The 21,322-nt window shown below is 39.1% G+C and overlaps 1 protein-coding gene across 2 annotated transcripts in view; it reads left to right on the top strand.

The window, feature by feature from the left end:
- Positions 1-21,322, top strand: part of SP1 (Sp1 transcription factor) — a 46,176-nt gene that overhangs the window by 18,062 nt on the left and 6,792 nt on the right. For both annotated transcript variants that reach the window (XM_055337123.1, XM_055337124.1), the window contains exon 4: positions 18,861-19,029. In XM_055337123.1, the coding sequence (XP_055193098.1) occupies positions 18,861-19,029 (169 nt within the window). The remainder of the gene's footprint in view (positions 1-18,860; positions 19,030-21,322) is intronic.

A 21,322-nucleotide genomic window follows, 5' to 3' on the forward strand; every position in this document is an offset into this window, starting at 1 on the left:
GTAAAATATGTCTGAAGTATCCATTGCCATATTAAGCAGTAGTGAAGGAAACCAGTATAAGAAAAAGGGTACACAGGGGCATTCAAATCTAAGTTTGTAAAAAAAAAAAAAAAATCTAAGTTTGTTCAACTGTACCATTGTAGTGCATTAAGTGTATTTAATGGTCCTTATTAATTTTAATCATCAGAAGCTTCTAGTAATTTAAAAACATCTGTTAATGGATACGAACAGTCAAAAAATCTGTCAAAAGGACCTGATTTAAAAACCAACAAGATAAAAAAAAAAAAAGAAAAAGAAAAGAAAACCAACAAGATAGGGGGCGCCTGTGTGGCTCAGTTAAGTGTCTGACTCTTGATCTTAGTTCAGGTCTTGACCTCTTGTTGGGCTCCATGCTGGGTGTGGAGTCTACTCAAAAAAAAAAAAAAAAAAAAAAAACGAAAAAGAGGGACGCCTGTGTGGCTCAGTGGTTTAAGTGCCTGCCTTTGGCTCAGGGCCTGATACTAGGGTCTCTGGATCAAGTCCCACATTGGGCTCCTTGTGTGGAGCCTGTTTCTCTCTCTCTCTCTCTCTCTCTCTCTCTCTCTCTCCTGAAAAAATAAATAAAATCTTTAAAAAAAAATCAGGAAAATGGTGGAGGCATGAATTAAGTACAAAATTAATTTTAATTTCATTTCCTATTTATTTTATCACTGTGTTGCCCTTAACCAAATGACTATATTCACTTAATCTTTATATACCTCTCCCACAGCTTTCCTTTGGAATGTATATATTTAAGTAAATGAATTTTAAATCATACCAGTCTGAATAATAATAATAAGTAATTATAGCTAGTTAGGGAGGAATATTAAAGTGAGAGCCTTCCCCTAGAAAATTATCACTGTAGTGAGAGTTGGGGGAAAAGATAATTCTAATTCATTTCTTGGTCTTAAAAAACAGTTTTCACTATGGAATAATGTTGACAGAGGTGGGAAGTAGGTGAAAGCCTTGGAATTTAGAAGAATTTTAGTATGCTAATAATGATTAATTTTTGAGATCTTAGTGTTTTTGGACACGATAAATAGGGATATCTATATGTTTGGATTCAATGATACATAATGTAAGACTAGAGTGTTTAGTAAAGAAACATTACCAAAGCTGAAAAAAAATTGGTTTTAGTACACATCCAAATTAAACTTCCTCAAATGGTCCCATTTGAAATTTGTGGATTGCCTTTTCCTTTTTTTCTTCTAAACTCCTTTGCTGGGACGGTGGACTTTAAAAACTCCTATCTATCACTTAGTTACAGTGACCCCTACTGGTAAGAATCTTTGACATCATTGTGCAAATTGTCCCATACTTGAAAACTACCCATTTACTGAGATATGAAACATCAGTTGTTAAATCTATAAAATATTTAATAATAAAAGGGCGAGATGCACAGGCTGATTTTTTTTTCTGTATGTGGGTTTTTTTTTTTTTAAGATTTTATTTATTCATGATAGAAAGAGACGGGGGTGGTGCAGAAGCAGAGGGAGAAGCAGGTTCCTGAAGCTGGACTCATTCCTGGGACCCTGGGATCATGACCTGAGCCAAAGGCAGAGGCTTCCCTGACTAAGCAACTCAGGTGCCCAGTGTATATGTTTTTAATGATACAAGTTAAGTAATCATATTACAGAAAATATGAGAAACAGAAAGGAGAAAAGCAAAACTAATAACTACTTCCCATCACAATTCACCAAATTAGGTGTGTTTTCTTCTACTTTATTTAAACTTTAATGTTATTTTTAAACATAGCTTTATTCTTGGCATGCATGTGATTGTTCCTTGGTTCACTAATACGGTATAAGCATTTTTTCCAAGTTATGCTTCAGTTAATCATAATTTTTACTGACTGCCTGGTATTCCATCAGATTACTTAGCAGTTTTCTCATTGTTCACATTTTTTTTTTTTAAATTTTATTTATGATAGTCATCACAGAGAGAGAGAGGCAGAGACACAGGCAGAGGGGGAAGCAGGCTCCATGCAGGGAGCCCGACGTGGGACTCGATCCCGGGTCTCCAGGATCGCGCCCTGGGCCAAAGGCAGGCACTAAACCGCTGCGCCACCCAGGGATCCCCCTCATTGTTCACATTTTAATCCATTTCTTATATTGCTTTTGTAAGTAATTTGTTGGATATCTGTTCAAATGACTTTTTACATATTTGGATAAACTTTTATCTGCCTAGAATTATTTTTGAACAGTCAGGGCAGAAGTATCTATCTTTTTTTTTAAGGTTTTATTTATTTGTTCATGAGAGACACACAGAGGGGCAGAGACACAGGCAGACGGAGAAGCAGGCTCCATGCAGGGAGCCTGATGTGGGACTTGATCCTGGGACCCTGGGGTCATGCCCTGAGCCGAAGGCAGAGGCTCAACTGCTGAGCCACCCAGATGTCCCAGGGCAGAGGTATCTAAAGTTATTTTGAACATAAGAGCTATCTCTGAGTCTCCTGACATCTAGAGCAGGAAAGGCAACTGGAGATACTACTTGCTATCTTGTGTGATCTCACTAGAGTATGGCTCAATACATTTTAGCATATAACATTAATATGTGGAACATAGCCTATGTGCAATAAAGATTTATTGAATTCACATTAATATTTTTCTTCTCCCTCCTGTGGTGCCCCCCCCCATCCCTTGTGGAGTATAGGTGTTTTTTTCTTTTTTTTTTTTTTCAATTTTCCCCTCTGAACATTTTTTTTTCCTTCTTTATTTAAAAATTTTTTTTCTTCTCTTCCTTTTTTTTTTAAATTTTATTTATTTATTCATGAGACAGAGAGAGAGAGAGAATGAGGCAGAGACACAAGCAGACTCCACGCAGGGAGCCTGACGTGGGACTCGATTCTGGGTCTCCACAATTAGGCCCTGGGCTAAAGGCGGCACTAAACCGCTGAGCCACCAGGGCTGCCCTCTTCTCTTCCTTTTTAAAAAAGGAATGTTTTGAACTATAGTTTGCTTTTTAAAACATCCTAATTGAAGGCAGCTGCCGCCTTCAGCCCAGAGCCTGATCCTGGAGACCCGGGATCTAGTCCCACGTTGGGCTCCCCGCATGGAGCCTGCTTCTCCCTCTGCCTGTGTGTGTCTCTGCCTTTCTCTCTCTCTCTCTCTCTCTCTCTCTCTCATAAATGAATAAAATCTTTTTTTTAATTTTTTTTTAATTTTTATTTATTTATGATAGTCACACAGAGGGGGGGGGCAGAGACATAGGCAGAGGGAGAAGCAGGCTCCATGCACTGGGAGCTCGACGTGGGATTCGATCCCGGGTCTCCAGGATTGCGCCCTGGGCCAAAGGCAGGCGCTAAACCGCTGCGCCACCCAGGGATCCCGAATAAAATCTTTAAGAAAAAAAAACATCCTAATTGAGCTGTTACTCATATACCATACAATTCAACCATTTAAAATATACAGTTTTGTAGATTTTAGTATATTTACACCATTGTGCAACTACCACCACAATCTAAGTTGAGAACATTTTCATACCCTCAAAAGAAACACTGTGTGGCCCAATAGCTGTCCTTCCCTATCCTCACTTCTCATTCCCAGCCCTAGACAACCACTACTTGCAGTCTCTATAGATTTGCCACTTCTGGACATTTCATATAAATGGAATCATACAGTATGTGGTCTTTTGTGACTGTCTTCTGTTAGTATAATGTTTGCAACGTTCACGTATGTTGTAGCATGTATCAGTACTTCATTCCTTTTTGTTGCCAAATAGCACTTCATTATGGGGATATACCACATTTTGTTTATCCATTCATCAAACTGACACTCACTTGGCTTGTTTTACTTTTTTTGCATTATGAATAATGCTGTTATGAACATTTGAGTATAAGTTCTTATATGGACATAAGTTTTTATTTCTTTTTGTTATATACCAGGGAGTAGAGCTGCTGGGTTAGATTCAGTTTTAATGAATTCCTTTGTATCTTTGAAATCTTAAAAATACAGTAGTCTGACCTTATCTGCTGAGGGTACGTTCAGCCTCCAATGGATGTCTGAACCTGAGGATAGTACTGAACCTTATATATACTGTTGTTTTTTTCTGTACATATAATTCTATGATAAAGTTTATTTTATAAATTAGGCACTATAAGAGCTTAGCAACAATAATAATAAAACAGCGGTTAAAATAAAATATAAAGTTATGTGAATGGGGGGCTCTGTCACAATATCTTATTGTAAATTTTTTTTTTTAAGATTTTATTTATTGGGATCCCTGGGTGGCACAGCGGTTTGGTGCCTGCCTTTGGCCCAGGGCGAGATCCTTGAGACCCTGGATCGAATCCCACATCGGGCTCCCGGTGCATGGAGCCTGCTTCTCCCTCTGCCTGTGTCTGTGCCTCTCTCTCTCTCTCTGTGACTATCATAAGTAAATAAAAATTAAAAATAAAAATAAAAAAAATACCCTAAAAAAAGATTTTATTTATTTATTTATTTATTTATTTATTTATTTATTTATTTATTTATTTATGAGAGAGAGAGAGAGAGAGAGAGAGAGAGAGAGAGAGAGAGAGGTAGAGACACAGGCAGAGAGAGAAGCAGGCTCCATGCAGGGAGCCTGATGTGGGACTTGATCCCGGAACTCCAGGATCCCGCCCTGGACTGAAGGCAGACGCTCAACCACTAAGCCACCCAGGCGTCCCTCAATACCTTATTGTAAAAAATATATATCTTACTGTACTGTACTCACCCTTTCTGTGATGATACAAGATGACAAAATGTCTATATGATAAGATGAAGTAAAGTGAATGATGTAGGCATTGTGACATAGTGTTAGGCTATAGTTGACCTTCTCACGATAATGTCAAAAAGAGGATTATCTGCCTCCGACTGTGATTGACCATCGGTAACTGAAACCACAGAAAGAGAATCTGCAGATAAGGAGAGATGACTGTTTATTTATTGCCTCTCTTTTGTTCATATTTCTGGCCGTCTTGCTGTTTCAGTTATGTCCCAGAAACTTTGAAGTTCTCTTAGTCAGCCATTAAATTCTGACTGTTTGGGGCCCCTGGGTGGCTCAGTGGTTGAACATCTGCCTTTGGCTCAGGTCGCGATCCAGGACCCTGGGATTGAGTTGTGCTTTGGAGTTCCCAGAGGGAGCCTGCTTCTCCCTCTGCCTCTCTCATGAATAAATAAAAATCTTAAAAAAAGAAAAAAAATTCTGATTTTACTCCTAAATATTTCTTTTTTTTTTTTTTTAAGATTTTATTTATTTATTAGAGAGCGAGAAAGCATCAGCAGGGAGGAGATGGAGAAGCAGGCTCCCCACTGAGCCGGGAACCCAATGCAGGTCTCCATCCTAGGACCCCGGGATCATGACTGGAGTCGTAGGCAGTCGCTTAATAGAGCCACACAGGTGTCCCTACTCCTAAATATTTCATGCATTGCTCTTTGTTAGAGCCATAGCCCTACTTAATTTAATTTAATTTTATTTTATTTTAGTTATTTTATTTTATTTTATTTTTTGGTTTTTGTTAAGTAGGCTCCACACCCACTGTGGGGCTTGACCTCGTTTCCCTGCGATCAAAAGTCACATGCTCTACCAACCGAGCCAGCCACAGCCAGGCATCTCTCATAACCCTGTTTTAGGCCTTCATTATCTTACACCATTATTGAGTGGAGTAGCTAGCCCAGAATATTCTACTTTTTTCTAATACTTCTGCTTCCAACTCTTATACTCCTTTTTAAAATTTTTAATTTAATTTATTTTTTAAAAGATTTTATTTATTTATTCATGAGAGAGGCAGAGACATAGGCAGAGGGAGAAGCAGGCTCCATGCAGGGAGTCAGATGTGGGAATCAATCCTGGAACTCTGGGATCACGCCCTGGCCTGAAGGCAGGTGCTCAACTGCTGAGCCACCCAGGCATCCCTCTTATACTCCTTTTATCAGAGCATGTTATTAATACTTTATTTTATAAATTGTAGGGCAGTTATTATAGTTTCATTTTATAACTTCCCAGTAAGATAGAGCCTTTGTAATAGCCAGGATTCTAACTATCACCACAGCTTAATACCGTATCTGGCACTTGTCCTTATTCCTGGACGTTTACTTACTGGATTAAAAGAGTAGTCACTTTTTTTTTTTTAAAGATTTCTTTATTTGGGCGGCCCTGGTGGCCTAGCGGTTTAGCACTGCCTTCAGCCTAGGGCATGATCCTGGAGACCCAGGATTGAGTCCCATATCAGGCTCTCTGCATGGAGCCTGCTTCTCCCTCTGCCTGTGTCTCTGCCTCTCTCTGTGTGTGTGTCTTGTCATGAATAAATAAATAAAATCTTAAAAAAAAAAATTTCTTTATTTTAGGAGAGAGCACGGGTGGGAGGGGCAGAGGGAGAGGGAGAGAGATTCTTAAGCTGACTCCGGGCTGAGCATGGAGCCCGATCTCACAACCCTGATATCACAACCTAGGCTGAAACCCAGAGTCATATGCTTAACCAACTGTGCCACCCAGGTCCCCATCTTTGTTTTGTTTTGTTTTAAGTAGGCTCCACACCCATTGTGGGGCTTGAACTCATGACTCTGAAATCAAGAGTTGCATGCTTTACTGACTGAGCCAGCCAGGCGCCCCAAGATTAGTCACATTTTAAAGATTTGATCTGCATTGTGCCACCATGTGCTATATATACAAACCATGCTGATTCCCTGCCCTACACTTTTGTGCACTTATGCTACTGGGAGTTATATGAAAGTGCTTATGTCAGGGCACTTGGGTGCCTCAGTTGGTTAAGTGTCTGACTTTGGTCAAGCTCCCTGCTCAGTGGGGAGTCTGCTTTTTCCTCTCCATCTGTGCTTGCTCACTCTCCCTCTCTCTAAGAAAATTTATTTTTTTAATAAAATATTTTTTAAAGTGTTTATTTCTTCATGCTCTCTGCCATTTACTTCAGAAAATCAGTCTCATTTGAATATCTGTTTTGGATCTGATGATAACATGTTTTGAAGTTCATCTCTCCACATCCATCTTCTCCCTTTACTCCACAGTCATGCTACACACCATGTTCTACTCCTTTACATTCCTTCACTTTGTTCCTAGTGTTCCCTCTGCTTGGTTCTCTTGCTAATGTTTTTCACCTGGCTAATTCCTACTCATTCTTTAAAGTTTGGTCAAAATGTCAGGGGATCCCTGGGTGGCGCAGCGGTTTGGTGCCTGCCTTTGGCCCAGGGCGCGATCGTGGAGACCCGGGATCGAATCCCACGTCGGGCTTCCGGTGCATGGAGCCTGCTTCTCCCTCTGCCTGTGTCTCTGCCTCTCTCTCTCTCTCTGTGTGACTATCATAAATAATCAATCAATCAATCAATCAATCAAAATGTCAGCTCCTCTAGAAAATAAAGCTCTGAAATTCCAGGCTGGGGAATTTACCTTTTTCAATACCAGAACATCATTGGAATGACTTTTTTTTTTTTTAAGATTTTATTTATTCATGAGAGACAGAGAGAGAGAGAGAGGCAGAGACATAGGCAGAGGAAGAAGCAGGCTCCATACAGGGAGCCTGATGTGGGACTCGATCCTGGGACTCCAGGTTTTTCTTTTTTCTAGTGAACTACAAGCTCTTCAAGAGCAGGAACTATTTCTTTGACTCCTCAGAGCTTAGTATAGTACCTGGAACAACAGAAAGTAAATAATTGATAAACATTTCTACAGCCTACTTTTAGGGAGTCCACACAGTATAGGACACTATAGGGATAAGCCTAAAGGAAGTTTATTTATAGTAAAGCCTGTAAATTGTGTGCATATGTGTATAATATGCTATAATAATTCTATAATCAGGAAAGATTTAATGTGGAAAAAGGTTTAGAACAAAGTTATTTATTTTTAAAGATTTTATTTATTCATGAGAGACACAGAGAGAGGTAGAGACACAGGTGGAGGGAGAAGCAGGCTCCACGCAGGGAGCCTGATGTGGGACTCGATCCTGTGACTACAGAATCACGCCCTGGGCCGAAGGCCGACTCTCAACTGCTGAGCTACCCAGGGATCCCTGGAACAAAGTTATATGGATTTGTGTCAAGCACAAATTACTAATGAATTAGCAAAGACTTATGTTCTGGAGCAGGAAGAAATAAGTTTCTGGTATCTGTTCTCTATTCTTATGTCATCTAATATAAAAGTATCAGAATTCTTTGTTAGATGCTTACCCACTTAGAGTTCTGGGAGCTGGACAGAAAAAATTAAAGGCTCTTACCAATTTGACACACAAAAAATAATAGTGACACAAAATACTTGTAGGATATACTGAGGTATAGACTACATAGTTAAGAAAAACTGAGGGCCCAGCATAATCATGATTTACTTAAAAAAATATTTTGGGGTGCCTGGGTGCCTTAGTTGTTTGAGCATCCAACTCTTGATTTCAGCTCCGGTCATGATTTCAAGGTCACGTCAGGCTTTGCTCTGGGTGTAGAGCCTGCCTAAAATCCCCCCTACCCCCACACATGTGCTCTTTTTCTCAAATAAATCAATCTTTTAAAAAATAATTATTTCTTTTTTTTATAGTTAGGGGATGCATATTACACTGTATGTACCAAAAAACCTATTACAGTAACTTAACCAGGTGTGTGGGTACTTACTGTTTTTATGTAGCATGAAGTCTGAAGGTAGTGAGTCCAAAGTTCATGTGGCAGCTCAAGGTAACAGTAGAAACCCTGGCCATGTTTACTTTTGCCTTAGTGTGGGACAGCTGCCATGCTTGCAAGGCAGGTGCACCACCTTTGGGCATTGTGACTTCTTTCCAGACAGGATAAAGGAAGGAAAGGTGAAGCTTGATAAAGGAGGCAGCAAGCTTTTAATTGTTCCCATTTATTTATTTATTGAAGATTTTATTTATTTATTAGTGAGAGACAGAGAGAGAAGGGCAGAGACACAGGCAGAGGGAGAAGCAGGCTCCATGCAGGGAGCCCAACATGGGACTCGATCCTGGGTCTCCAGGATCATGCCCTGGGCTGAAGGCAGGGCTAAACCGCTGAGCCACCCAGGTTGCCCTAATTGTTCCCATTTAAAGAGCTTTCCTGAAAGTCTTACCCAGCAATTTTTACAGCTGATTGGCTAACACTTTGTCACTTGGCTACTTCTTACCTGCAAGGGTACTTGGGAAGGGGAATATTTGTAACCTGACACTATGTTAACCTGAGAAAAAACAGGTGGTTTTTAGGCAGAAAGAGGAAGAGAATGAAAACTAGGAACGAATAATAGTATCTACTGTTGAGCACCATAGCCTAATGCATGCACATGCATACATATACCACGGAAACAACCACAAATAGAGAATGAAGACTCCACCTAAATAATTATTTATTTAATTTTTTATTAAATATTTAATTATGCCCATTGTGGGGCTTAAACTCACTCATGACCCTGAAATCAAGAGTTGCATGGTCTTGGAACACCTGGGTGGCTCAGCAGTTGATTATCTGCCTTTGTCCCAGGGCATGATCCTGGTGTTCTGAAATTGAGTCCCACATTGGGCTCCCTGTGTGGAGCCTGCTTCTCCCTCTGCCTGTGTCTCTGCCCCTCTTTGTGTCTCTGATGAATGAATGAATAAAATCATAAAAAAAAAAAGTTGCATGGTCTTCCAACTGAGCCAGCTAGGTGTTCCAAAATAAAACACTTTAAATTCAAATTAGAGTATCGTCTGGGTGGCTCAGTTGGTTGGACATCTGATTCTTGAATTGGGTTCCAGTCATGATCTCAGGTTTGTGGGATTGAGCCCTGTATAGGGCTCCTTGCTGCTTAGGGCATCTGTTGGAGATATTTTCTTTCCCTCATCCCCCCATTACCACATACTTGCTCTCTTTTTCTCTCTCGAATAAATATTCAAAAAATTAAATTCAAATTAGAAGATCAGGGCGCCTGGCTGGCTCGGTTGGTAGGGCATATGACCTTTGCTCTTGGGGTCATGATTTCAAACATTGGGCTTGGAGCCTATTTACTTAATTATTTAATTAATTCAAATTAGAAGAATCTCAGAAATGAGGTGATTGCAGAAAAGGAGAATTTGAAGAGAGAAGTGACAGACCTCAGGAAAAAATTAGAATTAAGGGAAAAAATTATTTCAGAAATAAAGGTGAAACTAAAAGGAACACATAAATGAAGAAGCATAACAGGTAATAACTCAGTAAAATAGAAAGTAAAACAATTTTTTAAATGAGGTAGAGTAGCTTTTAAAAATCAAAAAAAGAGGTAAAAGGGATTGAGAAAAAAATACTATAATAGAAGGCAAAGAGGGGCACCTGGGTGGCTCAGCCAGTTAAGGATCTGCCTTTGGCTCGGGTCATGATCCCAGGGTTCTGGGATGGAGCCCCTCAACTTGTGCTGTCGCTCTCAAATACATAAATAAGATCTTAAAAATAATAATGGTAGACAAAGAAAAACTGACATTCATATGAACAAAGTCTCCAAGGAAGAAAACAATCAAAGCCATGGGACGGAAATAAAACTTTGTGAAAGTGTGTCTGGGGAAATTGACCCAGAATGGCCAACATGGAGACATAGTTTAGTAAAACTGATAGACTTTTACGGGCAAAACAAACCATTTGTGTATCCTAGTTTAAAAAAAAAAAATCTAATCACTTAAAAAAGAAAGAAAATGGATTGTCACTAGACCCTTTTTCCCTTTTTTTTAGATTTATTTATTTATTTATTTTTTAATTTTTATTTATTTATGATAGTCACACAGAGAGAGAGAGAGAGAGGCAGAGACACAGGCAGAGGGAGAAGCAGGCTCCATGCAGGGAGCCCGACGTGGGATTCGATCCTAGGTCTCCAAGATCGCGCCCTGGGCCAAAGGCAGGCGCCAAACCGCTGCGCCACCCAGGGATCCCCAAGATTTATTTTATTAGGGATCCTTGGGTGGCTCAGCGGTTTAGCGGTTTAGCGCCTGCTTTCGACCCAGGATGTGATCCTGGAGACCTGGGATCGAGTCCCATGTCAGGCTCCCTGCATGGAGCCTGCTTCTCCCTCTGCCTGTGTCTCTGCCTCTCTCTCTCTCTCTCTCTCTCTCTCTCTCTCTCTCTCTCAGTCTCTCATGAATAAATAAATAAAATCTTAAAAAAAAGATTTATTTTATTAGAGAGTGGGGCATAGGCAGAGAGAGAAGAAGCAAGCAGACTCCCTGCTGAGCATGGAGCCCAGAGGATGAGGGAGAATGTGGGGCTTGATCCCAGGATCCTGAGATCATGACAACTGAAATCAAAAGTGAGCTGCTTAACTGACTAAGCCACTCAGGTGCCCCCCGTCAGGTGCCCCATGTCATTTTTTGACAGCATGTGTAGTGTCAGAATGCAATTGATGAACATTTAAGAAAATCAAGGAAATAAAACGTGAACCAAGAATTTTATATCCAGACAAGTAGACCCCTAAGTATAAGAACCACAGACCGTTTATTAAAGACTTATTTATTTGTGGGAGAGACAGCACACAAGAGTAGGAGGAAGGACAGAGGGAGAGAGAAAATCTTGAGCAGTCTTACAACCCCAAGATCATGACTTGAGCTGAAACTAAGAGTTGGCACTTAAGCTACTGGGCCACTCAGGCGCCCTATATCAGTAAACATGTAAGAATTCAAGAAGTAGTGTTCATATGATCTCTTTTGTGTGGAATCTACTAGAGCTTCAAATAACCAAAATAACTAGAGAACCAGACTATGGTTTCTGAATACTAATTTCTGTTAAAAGAAACTAGGGCTGGGATCCCTGGGTGGCGCAGCGGTTTGGCGCCTGCCTTTGGCCCAGGGCGCGATCCTGGAGACCCCGGATCGAATCCCACGTCGGGCTCCCGGTGCATGGAGCCTGCTTCTCCCTCTGCCTGTGTCTCTGCCTCTCTCTCTGTGTGACTATCATAAATAAATAAACATTAAAAAAAAAAAAAAGAAAGAATAGGGCTATTAGGAATACTTGAAGAAATAGCTGATTTTAGATCTAGAATAGGAAATTAATATTAAACGTGGGATATTTTGTCAAAGGACACAGGAGACAACTTGATAAATTTCTGTGACCAAGTGTAGGATAGTTTGAACATCAATAAGAACAATAATTACAATGGATTGAAATATCAAATAAGTTTAAATCCTGAGATCATATTGATACAAAAAGGAATGACTGCAGGGACACCTGGGTGGCTCAGGGGTTGAGCATTTGCCTTGGGCTTAGGGTGTGATCCTGGAGTCCCAGGATTGAGTCCCACATCGGGCTCCCTGCATGGAGCCTGCTTCTCCCTCTGCCTGTGTCTCTGCCTCTCTCTGTGTGTCTCATGAATAAATGAATAAAATCTTAAAAAAAAAAAAACAAAGGAAAAAAACAACAACAACAAAGGATTGACTGCAGAGGAGTATGAGGGAACTATTTGAGATGGTAGAAATACTCTATATCTTGATTGTATTAAGTGATTATACTACTTACCTTATACATTTATATAAACCATGGTTTCTCAACCTTAGCCACATTAATATTTTGAACCAGATAATTCTTCATTTAGGGGGAGGAGCAGGTTGTTTTGTGCATTGTAGAATGTTCAGCAGCAGTAGATGTTAGATGTGACCATCAAAAATGTTTTCATATATTATCAGATGTCTCCTGGGAAGCACAATGGCCCTGGTTGAGAACCCTGGTCTAAACTTATTAATTGGGTGAATTTTTACTGTGTGTAAAGTACATCTTAATAAACTTGATTTTTTTTTTAATAAGTAATCTCTGCACTCAATGTGGAGCTTGAACTCACCATCCTGAGTTTGAGTTGCATGCTCTTCTAACTGAGCTTTCAGGCACCCCAATAAATTTGATATTTAAGAAAAGGAGGAGTCCTTAGTTATTCTGCAAGGATTCTAGGAAATTAATTATTTTAGAAACTAGTAATTGACAGAATCAAGCATTTATTTTATCTCTTATGTAAAACTGTATCTCAGGCATAATCAAGTAGTCAAGATAGGGATGAATTTGGAGGCCATCTATATGTATTTTTTGGTATTACAGTTTATTACTCCCAGTTGTCAGCTTTTCTGCCATTAAAAGTATAATCCTTCTCTTCCTTTCTCTCTGATTTGCTACCTCTGATTCATTGGATATGGAAACTAGATTAATAGAATTATTATTCTGAAAAAGTACGTTGAATTATGAAACATCTGCTTCTCTTTTATTTCTTGATTTAGGTCTGTATTCCAGACCTGATATCCCTCACACTAAGTGATGTGTTACCAGTATTCTGTTTGAATGTGGCTGAACACACAAACCCTTACTGGACTGAGATACAATTCTTTGGATTAAATCTGTTGTGTGAAATGAAATATGTTCAGAAAACTCTGTGCTTAATATAGGTTTAGTTTTGAAAATCAGTTATACTGTGTTAATATTTACTGAATTAAAGAACATGGTGTTCTCGGGGATCCCTGGGTGGCTCAGCGGTTTAGCGCCTGCCTTCGGCCCCGGGCCCTGATCCTGGAGTCCCGGGATGGAGTCCCACGTCCGGCTCCCTGCATGGAGCCTGCTTCTCTCTCTGCTTGTGTCTCTGCCTGTCTTTCTCTCTCTCTCTCTGTCTCTAATGAATAAATAAAATCTTAAAATAAAATAAAGAACGAACGAACATGGTGTTCTCAAAATCATTCCAGAGACCAGATGAATAGAGGAGTGTATGGGAACTACCCTTTTGAAAATTCTTGAAGAAAAAAAAAATTCTTGAAGCGTTTCTCATTTCATCTTATTTTAGTATTGCCCACGTTTTTTCTCAGAGAATAGTTTATTTGATTTATCATGGTGGTCTTAAAAGTTCATGACTTCAGCACACGTCTTCCCTTTGAAGAAACTGAAAAAGTGTGTTAACTACCATAGCTATTTCTATAACTGATGGCTAGAGGCAACCACTGGGCTGGGCGAGACTGTCATTAAAGTGTGCCTTTGGTTTACTTGTTATTTTCATCATGGAAAGGAAAATCTTTAATTTATTTCATTGCTTAACCAATGCCACATTTTAAGATAAAACTGTTCTTTTTCTAAAACTGTTATTAAAAGAGGCTGGAAACAGATTCTGGTCTGATGTTGATGCTTTGTTGGCATTTCATCCCTCATTTTATTAAATGAAACTCCTTTTATTTAATTAACCCCATTTCCAGTTTTCATATTTAAAAAAAATCCTTTGAAATCATATTAGGGGTCGAGGAAGATACGAGTTTTAACTGTCCATTTTGTAAGGATTTGAAAGAGGCTTAGAGATAAGGTTTTACAGTGTCCTAATATCTAAGTATTTCTTTGTTTCACTTTTTACTGACTCATGCCATATCCTGAATATTACACTTATGTTTCTCTTCTTTTTTTTAAGATTTTATTTATTAAAAAAGAAGATTTTATGTATTCATTCATGAGAGACAGAGAGAGAGGCAGAGACACCGGCAGAGGGAGAAGCAGGCTCCCTGGGGGGAGCCCAATGCAGGACTTGGTTGCAGAACTCTGGGATCACACTCCGAGCCAAAGGCAGACGCTCAACCCCGCTGAGCCACCCAGGTGTCCCTACACTTATGTTTCAATAAAATGGAGAAAAATTTGCTTCTTTCCAATTGATTGGGACGAGGGAACTTTGGGGTTCAATAAATTGCTTCTTTGATTTTAATGGAGCAAGGGTAGTTTGGAAAGTACATCAAAGATAATTTGATTGTATGGACCATGGTTTTACTTTGTTTCTGAAACCTATTGTAGATAGCTGGATCTACAGTTTCATAAATTTCTCTTCTGAAGTTAATTTTTGATAGATAACCACTGGTGATATTAATAGCATTCTGCTTACCTGTTAAGCTTTTTTGGGCTTATTTCAATTTCAAGAGGAGAAATTATCCATCCCCATTATGGGGAGCTTCCACTCAGTTTCACATATGGTTTTTAAGGCATTGATTAAAATAGCAGTGTATATCTTATTCCATGATTTCTCATTATGGTTTGCCCACAAGATAATTTCCTAAAAATATTGGCTGTAGTGTGTTAAATGTTATGACAGATACTGTGCTAAGCACCTTATGTATTACTTCATTTGTTTTTCACAGTAATTTTATGAGATGAATAATATTTCATCGCGGTTTTTACTAAGGGAGAAACTGATAACTAGAGAAGTTTTAACTGGCTCCCTGTCAGAAAGCTAATCAAATGACTGTTGCAGGGACTCCTATCTACATCTGTCCTACTCCAAAACCTGTTCTTAACCCTGTACTCCCATCCTTCTAGTTTAGCTCTGCCAATATCATGAAAATCTTGAAACATTCCTATTTATTTATTTATTTATTTATTTATTTATTTATTTATTTATTTATTTTCCAATATATTTTAATGCCATCGGCTGGTGCTTGGAAGTGGTAGAGTGAGGGGCACCTGGGTGGTGCAGTTGATTAAGCATTGGAATCTTGGTTTCCACTTGGGTCATGATCTCAGGGTCCTGAGATTGAGCCCCATGTAGGGCTCCACACTCAGCAGGGAGTCTGCTTAAGACTCTCCCTCTGGGGCACCAGGGTGGCTTAATCTGTTAAATGCCTGCCTTCATCTCAGGTCATGATCCTAGGGTCCTGGGATTCAGCCTCACAGTGTCTGGCTCCTTGCTCAGCTGGGATTCTGCTGCTTTCTCTCCCTGTGCTTCTCCTCCGGCTTGTGCGTGTGTTCGCTCGCTCTCTCTCGCTCTCTCTGTCAAACAAATAAAAAAAACAAAAAGCTTTTAAAAAACAAAAAGCTGTCCCTCTGCCCCTCTGCCCCTCCCACTGTCTTTCCTTCTCTCAAGTAAATCTTTTTTAAAAGTGGCAGAGTGAGGGCAGGCAGCCCTGGTGGCGCAGTGGTTTAGTGCCGCCTGCAGGCCGGGGTGTGATCCTGGAGACCCGGGATCGAGTCCCACGTCGGGCTCCCTGCATGGGGCCTGCTTCTCCCTCTGCCTGTGTCTCTGCCTCTCTCTCTCTCTCTCTCTCTCGCTCTGTGTCTCTCATGAATAAATAAAAAATAAAAAATCTTAAAAAAAAAGTGGTAGAATGAGAAGGAATTCATGAAGAGAGCTTATTATTAGGTATAGTAACTCAGAATTATGTTGATGCACTGAGTAGAGTGGAGATTAGGTACAGAAGTAAAACCAAGAGCTGAGATTTGTAGATACTGTTTGTTCCTTTATACAACAGATAAAAACAAAGCAGACCAATTTAGAATCTCCACTTACAGAAATCTTAAGTATGGATAGAGTCATCGACTTTTTTACGAGATACTTTCATAGGTGAATACTTATTGTTTAGTAGATGCTTTGAAAACTTGAGGATATGTTATCTATTCCTTTAAAACATTACTTCTGGGGCACTTGAGTGGCTCAGCAGTTGAGCGTCTGCCTTCGGCTCAGGTCGTGATCCCAGGCTCCCAGGATCGAGTCCTGCATCAGGCTACCCGCATGGAGCCTGCTTCTCCCTTTGCCTGTGTCTCTGCCTCTCTCTCTGTGTCTCATGATAAATCTTAATAAATAAAATCTTTAAAAAGTCTGTTCACCGGCCTAGAGAAGTGTTTGAAAATGTTAAGTGTGACCTATTAGTACTTCATAAGATCAGTATACTGGGTCATGACCATATTTAAGGAAAAAAAAATAGAGCCCAGCAAATTTCAGAATACCCTTATTATAAAGAGTAAGCATTCTTTGTGAAACTTTTGTTTCAATTATGTATCCATGTACTAGGTCACAGGTCAAATATATATTTTACTGTGTGTTACAAGTTTAGAAAGTTTGAAGAACACTGACCTAGAGCTTTGTAGCATTTATCTATTTTAACCATAACAGAAATTATGGTGATTTTTTTTTAAAGCTTTTATTTGTTTATTCATGAGAGACACAGAGAGAGAGCACAAGGCAGAGATATAGGCAGAGGAAGAAGCAGGCTCCATGCAGGGAGCCCGATGTGGGACTCGATCCCAGGACTCCAGGATCACACCCTGAGCCAAAGGCAGATGCTCAACTGCTGAGCCACCCAGGCGTCCCAATTATAGTGATTTTAATAAAAGTAAATGACATCAAGTGACAGAATGTATGCTTGATATTTTCTTTGTTTTTCTAGCATTGTGAAAATCATCTAGTCCCAAATCAAAACCTCCCTGGAATATATAGCTGGCTGTACGGAATTAACTTTGACCTCAGCTCTTTCCTCTGTTCATTGTGTCAAAATTGATAATATAAATGTACTATCCTCTGCTGAATGTTTGGTACAATTTTTTGCTCATTTCTGGAAGTTTTACCTCTGAAGTTTCAGTTGTTTCTAGTTTGGAATTAGTGTTATTTTTAGTCCTTTCTAATTCACTGGGAATGAAGAATAGATTTGTTGGCCACTCTGTAACAGTATGTAACTTTATCTCCTTCTTTTTTGTGGGTGTATAGTATTCTGTTGCATAAGTTCATCATAATTTACTTAACTACTCTAATGTGTACCATTTGTTGCTAGTTTTTTGTTATAAAGCAATAGAAAATATTATTGTCACTTAATTTTGTATATTCATGAGTATATCCATAGGATATTGTTGATTCACAGTGGAATTACTTTGAGGGTATATGTTTAAATTTTTTTAATGTAATTTTATTTTTTTAAGTAAGCTCTGTGCCCAGCATGGGGCTTGAACTCATGACCTTGAGATCAAGAGTCATGTGCTCCACCAACTGAGCTGGCTGCCCCTAAATTTTTAATAATATTGCCATGGGCAGCCTGGGTGGCTCAACAGTTTAGCGCCACCTTCAGCCCAGAGCCTGATCCTGGAGACTCAGGATCGAGTCCCACGTCAGGCTCCCTACATGGAGCTTGCTTCTCCTTCTGCCTGTGTCTCTGCCTCTCTCTCTCTCTGTGTCTCTCATGAATAATTGGATGAAATCTTTGAAAAAAATATAATATTGCCAAATTGGACTTCAAAATGTTGTGCTGATTTATCACCACCTATATATAAAAATGCCTATTTCTCCATGCTAATGCTATGTACTATTAGAGTTTTGGCTTTTCTTTTCCTTTTTTTAAAAATTTTTTTTAGTTTTGACTTTTCGTGGGTTTTTTTATTTAACTTTTTGTGATCTGAAAGGTGAAAAATTACGAAAGTTCCCTATAAAAAGTTGCATTTTAAAAATTAAATGAGGGATCCCTGGGTGGCTCAGCGGTTTGGTGCCTGCCTTTGGCCCAGGGCACGATCCAGGAGTCCCAGGATCGAGTCCCACGTCGGGCTCCCGGCATGGAGCCTGCTTCTCCCTCCTCCTGTGTCTCTGCACCTCTCTGTCTCTCTCTATGTCAATCATAAATAAATAAGTAAATCTTTTTAAAAAATTAAAATTAAAATTAAATGAGAATGGGGTACCTGGCTGGCTCAATTGGAAGAGCATATGACTCTTGATCTCAGGGTTATAAGTTTGAGGCCCACGCTGGGTATAGAGATTACTTAAAAAGAAAATCTTAAAAAGAAAAAAAAAAAAGAAAAAAATTAGAGGCGCCCAAGTTGCTTAGTTGGTTAAGTGTTTGACTCTTGATTTTAGCTCAGGTCATGATCCCAGGGGTGTGAGATTGAGCATAGCATTGGGCTCTGTGCTGGGCTTGGAGCCTGCTTAAGAGTCTCTCTCTCACTCTGCCTCCCCCTTCAAAAAAATAAAAAAAAAATTTAAAAATAAAATTTAAATGAGATTGACCATATTTTTACATATTTATTAACTCTTTGTATTTTCAGTGATGGTTCCTGAGATTTTTAAGAATGGATAGCAGTATCAGTAAATATGGCTTCAAAGCTATGAAGAAATGGTGCTGTAAATGTAAAGTATCACTGAAGTGACCACAACTTGATGACCTCCTCTACTTCCCACCTTGACTCTTTCTTTTACTCTCTTAATTTAAGGTGATCATGGAGCTCAGCTTGGCCTTCATGGAGCTGGTGGTGATGGAATACATGATGACACAGCAGGTGGAGAAGAAGGGGAAAACAGCCCAGATCCCCAGCCCCAAGCTGGTCGGAGGACCAGGCGGGAAGCATGCACTTGCCCCTACTGTAAAGACAGTGAAGGAAGGTAAGTTGTTTCTTACCAAGCCAGTTTTAAGAGTATAAAGGAGAAAAATTAATGGATTTGGAGGTAAGCAGAAGAGGGTTGATTTTTTTTTTTTTTTTTTTTAAACATTTAAGACTTGGCAGTGTTGCAAAGGGACCAGAGATAGTACAGTACACTTGATTGGGTTATATTAGGATTTTGTTTCCAGCTCTGATCCTTTCATCTACTCTAAATCCTTGGGCCTTAATAGGTGCCTGCCTTCTCCAGAGATAAGGTAATCAGATGGAGCCAATGGTCAAATGATTATTACCATATGTCTGTTTTGAGATGGTTTTAACAACATTGCTTGTAAAATAGTCTTCCAAAGAAAAAGAAACATACCTACTGTAATTATTTTTTTTTTACAGTGGCTGTGTGAGAATTATAAGGGTTTTCAGAGTTTATGTTCCCTCAAAATAGACATGCTTACTCCAGATAGAAAATTCTTCCATCATGGAATCTAATGTGTCATGTAGAACAAAGTTCTGACAAATATTTCTCATTAGTAGAATATTTGGTTTTATTTAATATTATCTCTGGAGAGTTCCAAGTTTGTTTTTCTTCAACTCACTGCTTTTGAAAGAGAATATAGGAAGTCATACAGATTTTTTAATGCCTTTGGAAAAAAATCTTAAGTTTTGTCTCAACAGAAATAAGTACAAAAAGAAAAGCACCAAAACCAAATATAATTTAAGTTCCTTATAGGTTAACCTTACATTACAGAAAAAAAATCTGAATCAGAAACACTGAGGGGTACCTGACTCAGTGAAGCATGTGACTCCCAATCTTGGGGTTGTAAGTTTAAGCCCCATGTTGGGTGTAGAGATTACTTAAAAATAATAAAATCTTAAAAAAAAAAAAAAACTTAAAGTGGATTTAAATTTTCAAAGGAAACTCTGATTTCCCCCTAAATGTGATTTCATTTCCGTTATGGTTTTTTTTCTCTGCTGTTAAAACTCAAGAAAAGTCCCTCTTGGAAATCTCCCCAATACCCACTAATGGATCACACATGGAACAAATTGGTTTGGCAAAAACATTTCAGAACTGATTTCTGAGAGGAGCTTAGGGATTACTTTATATAGGGGGGAACTATATATATTGCTTTATATATATATATATATATATATATATATATATATATATATATTTATTTATTTATTTACTTATTTATTTATTTATTTATTTATTTATTTTTTCTCCCCCCTTCCTTAAATTAGGGTTTTTATTCTCTTCTTTTAACTTTTATCTAGCCCATCTTTCTCTTCCACTGAAGTCCCTGATAGTGCTCTGGCTTTTCAGCTTTTAATATTTACCATTTGGCTCTTGACCTTTATTTTAGAAAATAAGTTCATAGTTGTAAACCATTATATTTTCTTTAAAGTTCTCCATGAGGTGTTCAGGTGGCAAGATCTTTAGTTCCTTAAATAAGCTCTCAGCCAAAAATAGCACCATATTCACAGTTCTCATAGAAAATGCTTGTTTTGGGGCACCTGGGTAGGTCACTGGTTGAAGCATCCACCTTTGGCTCAGGTCATGATCCTGGGGTCTTGGGATCGAGTCCCACATCATCAGGCTCCCTGCAGGGAGTCTGCTTCTCCCTTTGCCTGTGTCTCTGCCTCACTCTCTGCGTCTCTCATGAATAGATAAATAAAATCTTGAAGAAAAAAAAGAAAAAGAACATGCTTGGGGGCACCTGGGTGGCTCATTAGTTGAGCGTCTGCCTTTAGGTCATGATCCTAGGGTCCTGGGATCAAGTCCTACATCTGGCTCCCTGCTTCTCCTTCTGCCTGAGTCTCTGCCCCTCTTTGTGTCTCTCATGAATGAATAAATCTTAAGAGAAAAAAGAAAGGAAGAAAGAAGAAAAGGAAAAGAAGGGAGGGAGGGAGGAAGGAAATGCTTGTATTAAGACAAACTTTGTGAAAAATACAAGAAGCCTCACAGACTTCACAAGTCATCCAGAGAGCAATTATCTCTTCACACATCAAACATCAGAATTGATTAAGGAATAGAAAAACAGGAAATAGTAAATATCCAGTAGAGAAAAAATTTAAAACTTGAATTTGGGGTATTAAGAATCAGAATCAACTAAAGATTTATCTCTTTGTTTTATTTATTTATTTAGAGGGTACGAGCAGGGGTAGGGGAAAGGTTGAGGGAGAGAGAGAATTTCAAGCATATTCCATGCTGAGCGCAGAGCCCAGCATGGGACTTAGTCACATGACCCCAAGATCATGATCTGAGCCTAAATCAAGAATCAGATGCTTAACTGACTGAG

The sequence above is a fragment of the Nyctereutes procyonoides genome, unplaced genomic scaffold (assembly GCF_905146905.1).
Source record: "Nyctereutes procyonoides isolate TBG_1078 unplaced genomic scaffold, NYPRO_anot_genome, whole genome shotgun sequence".
NCBI lineage: Eukaryota > Metazoa > Chordata > Mammalia > Carnivora > Canidae > Nyctereutes > Nyctereutes procyonoides.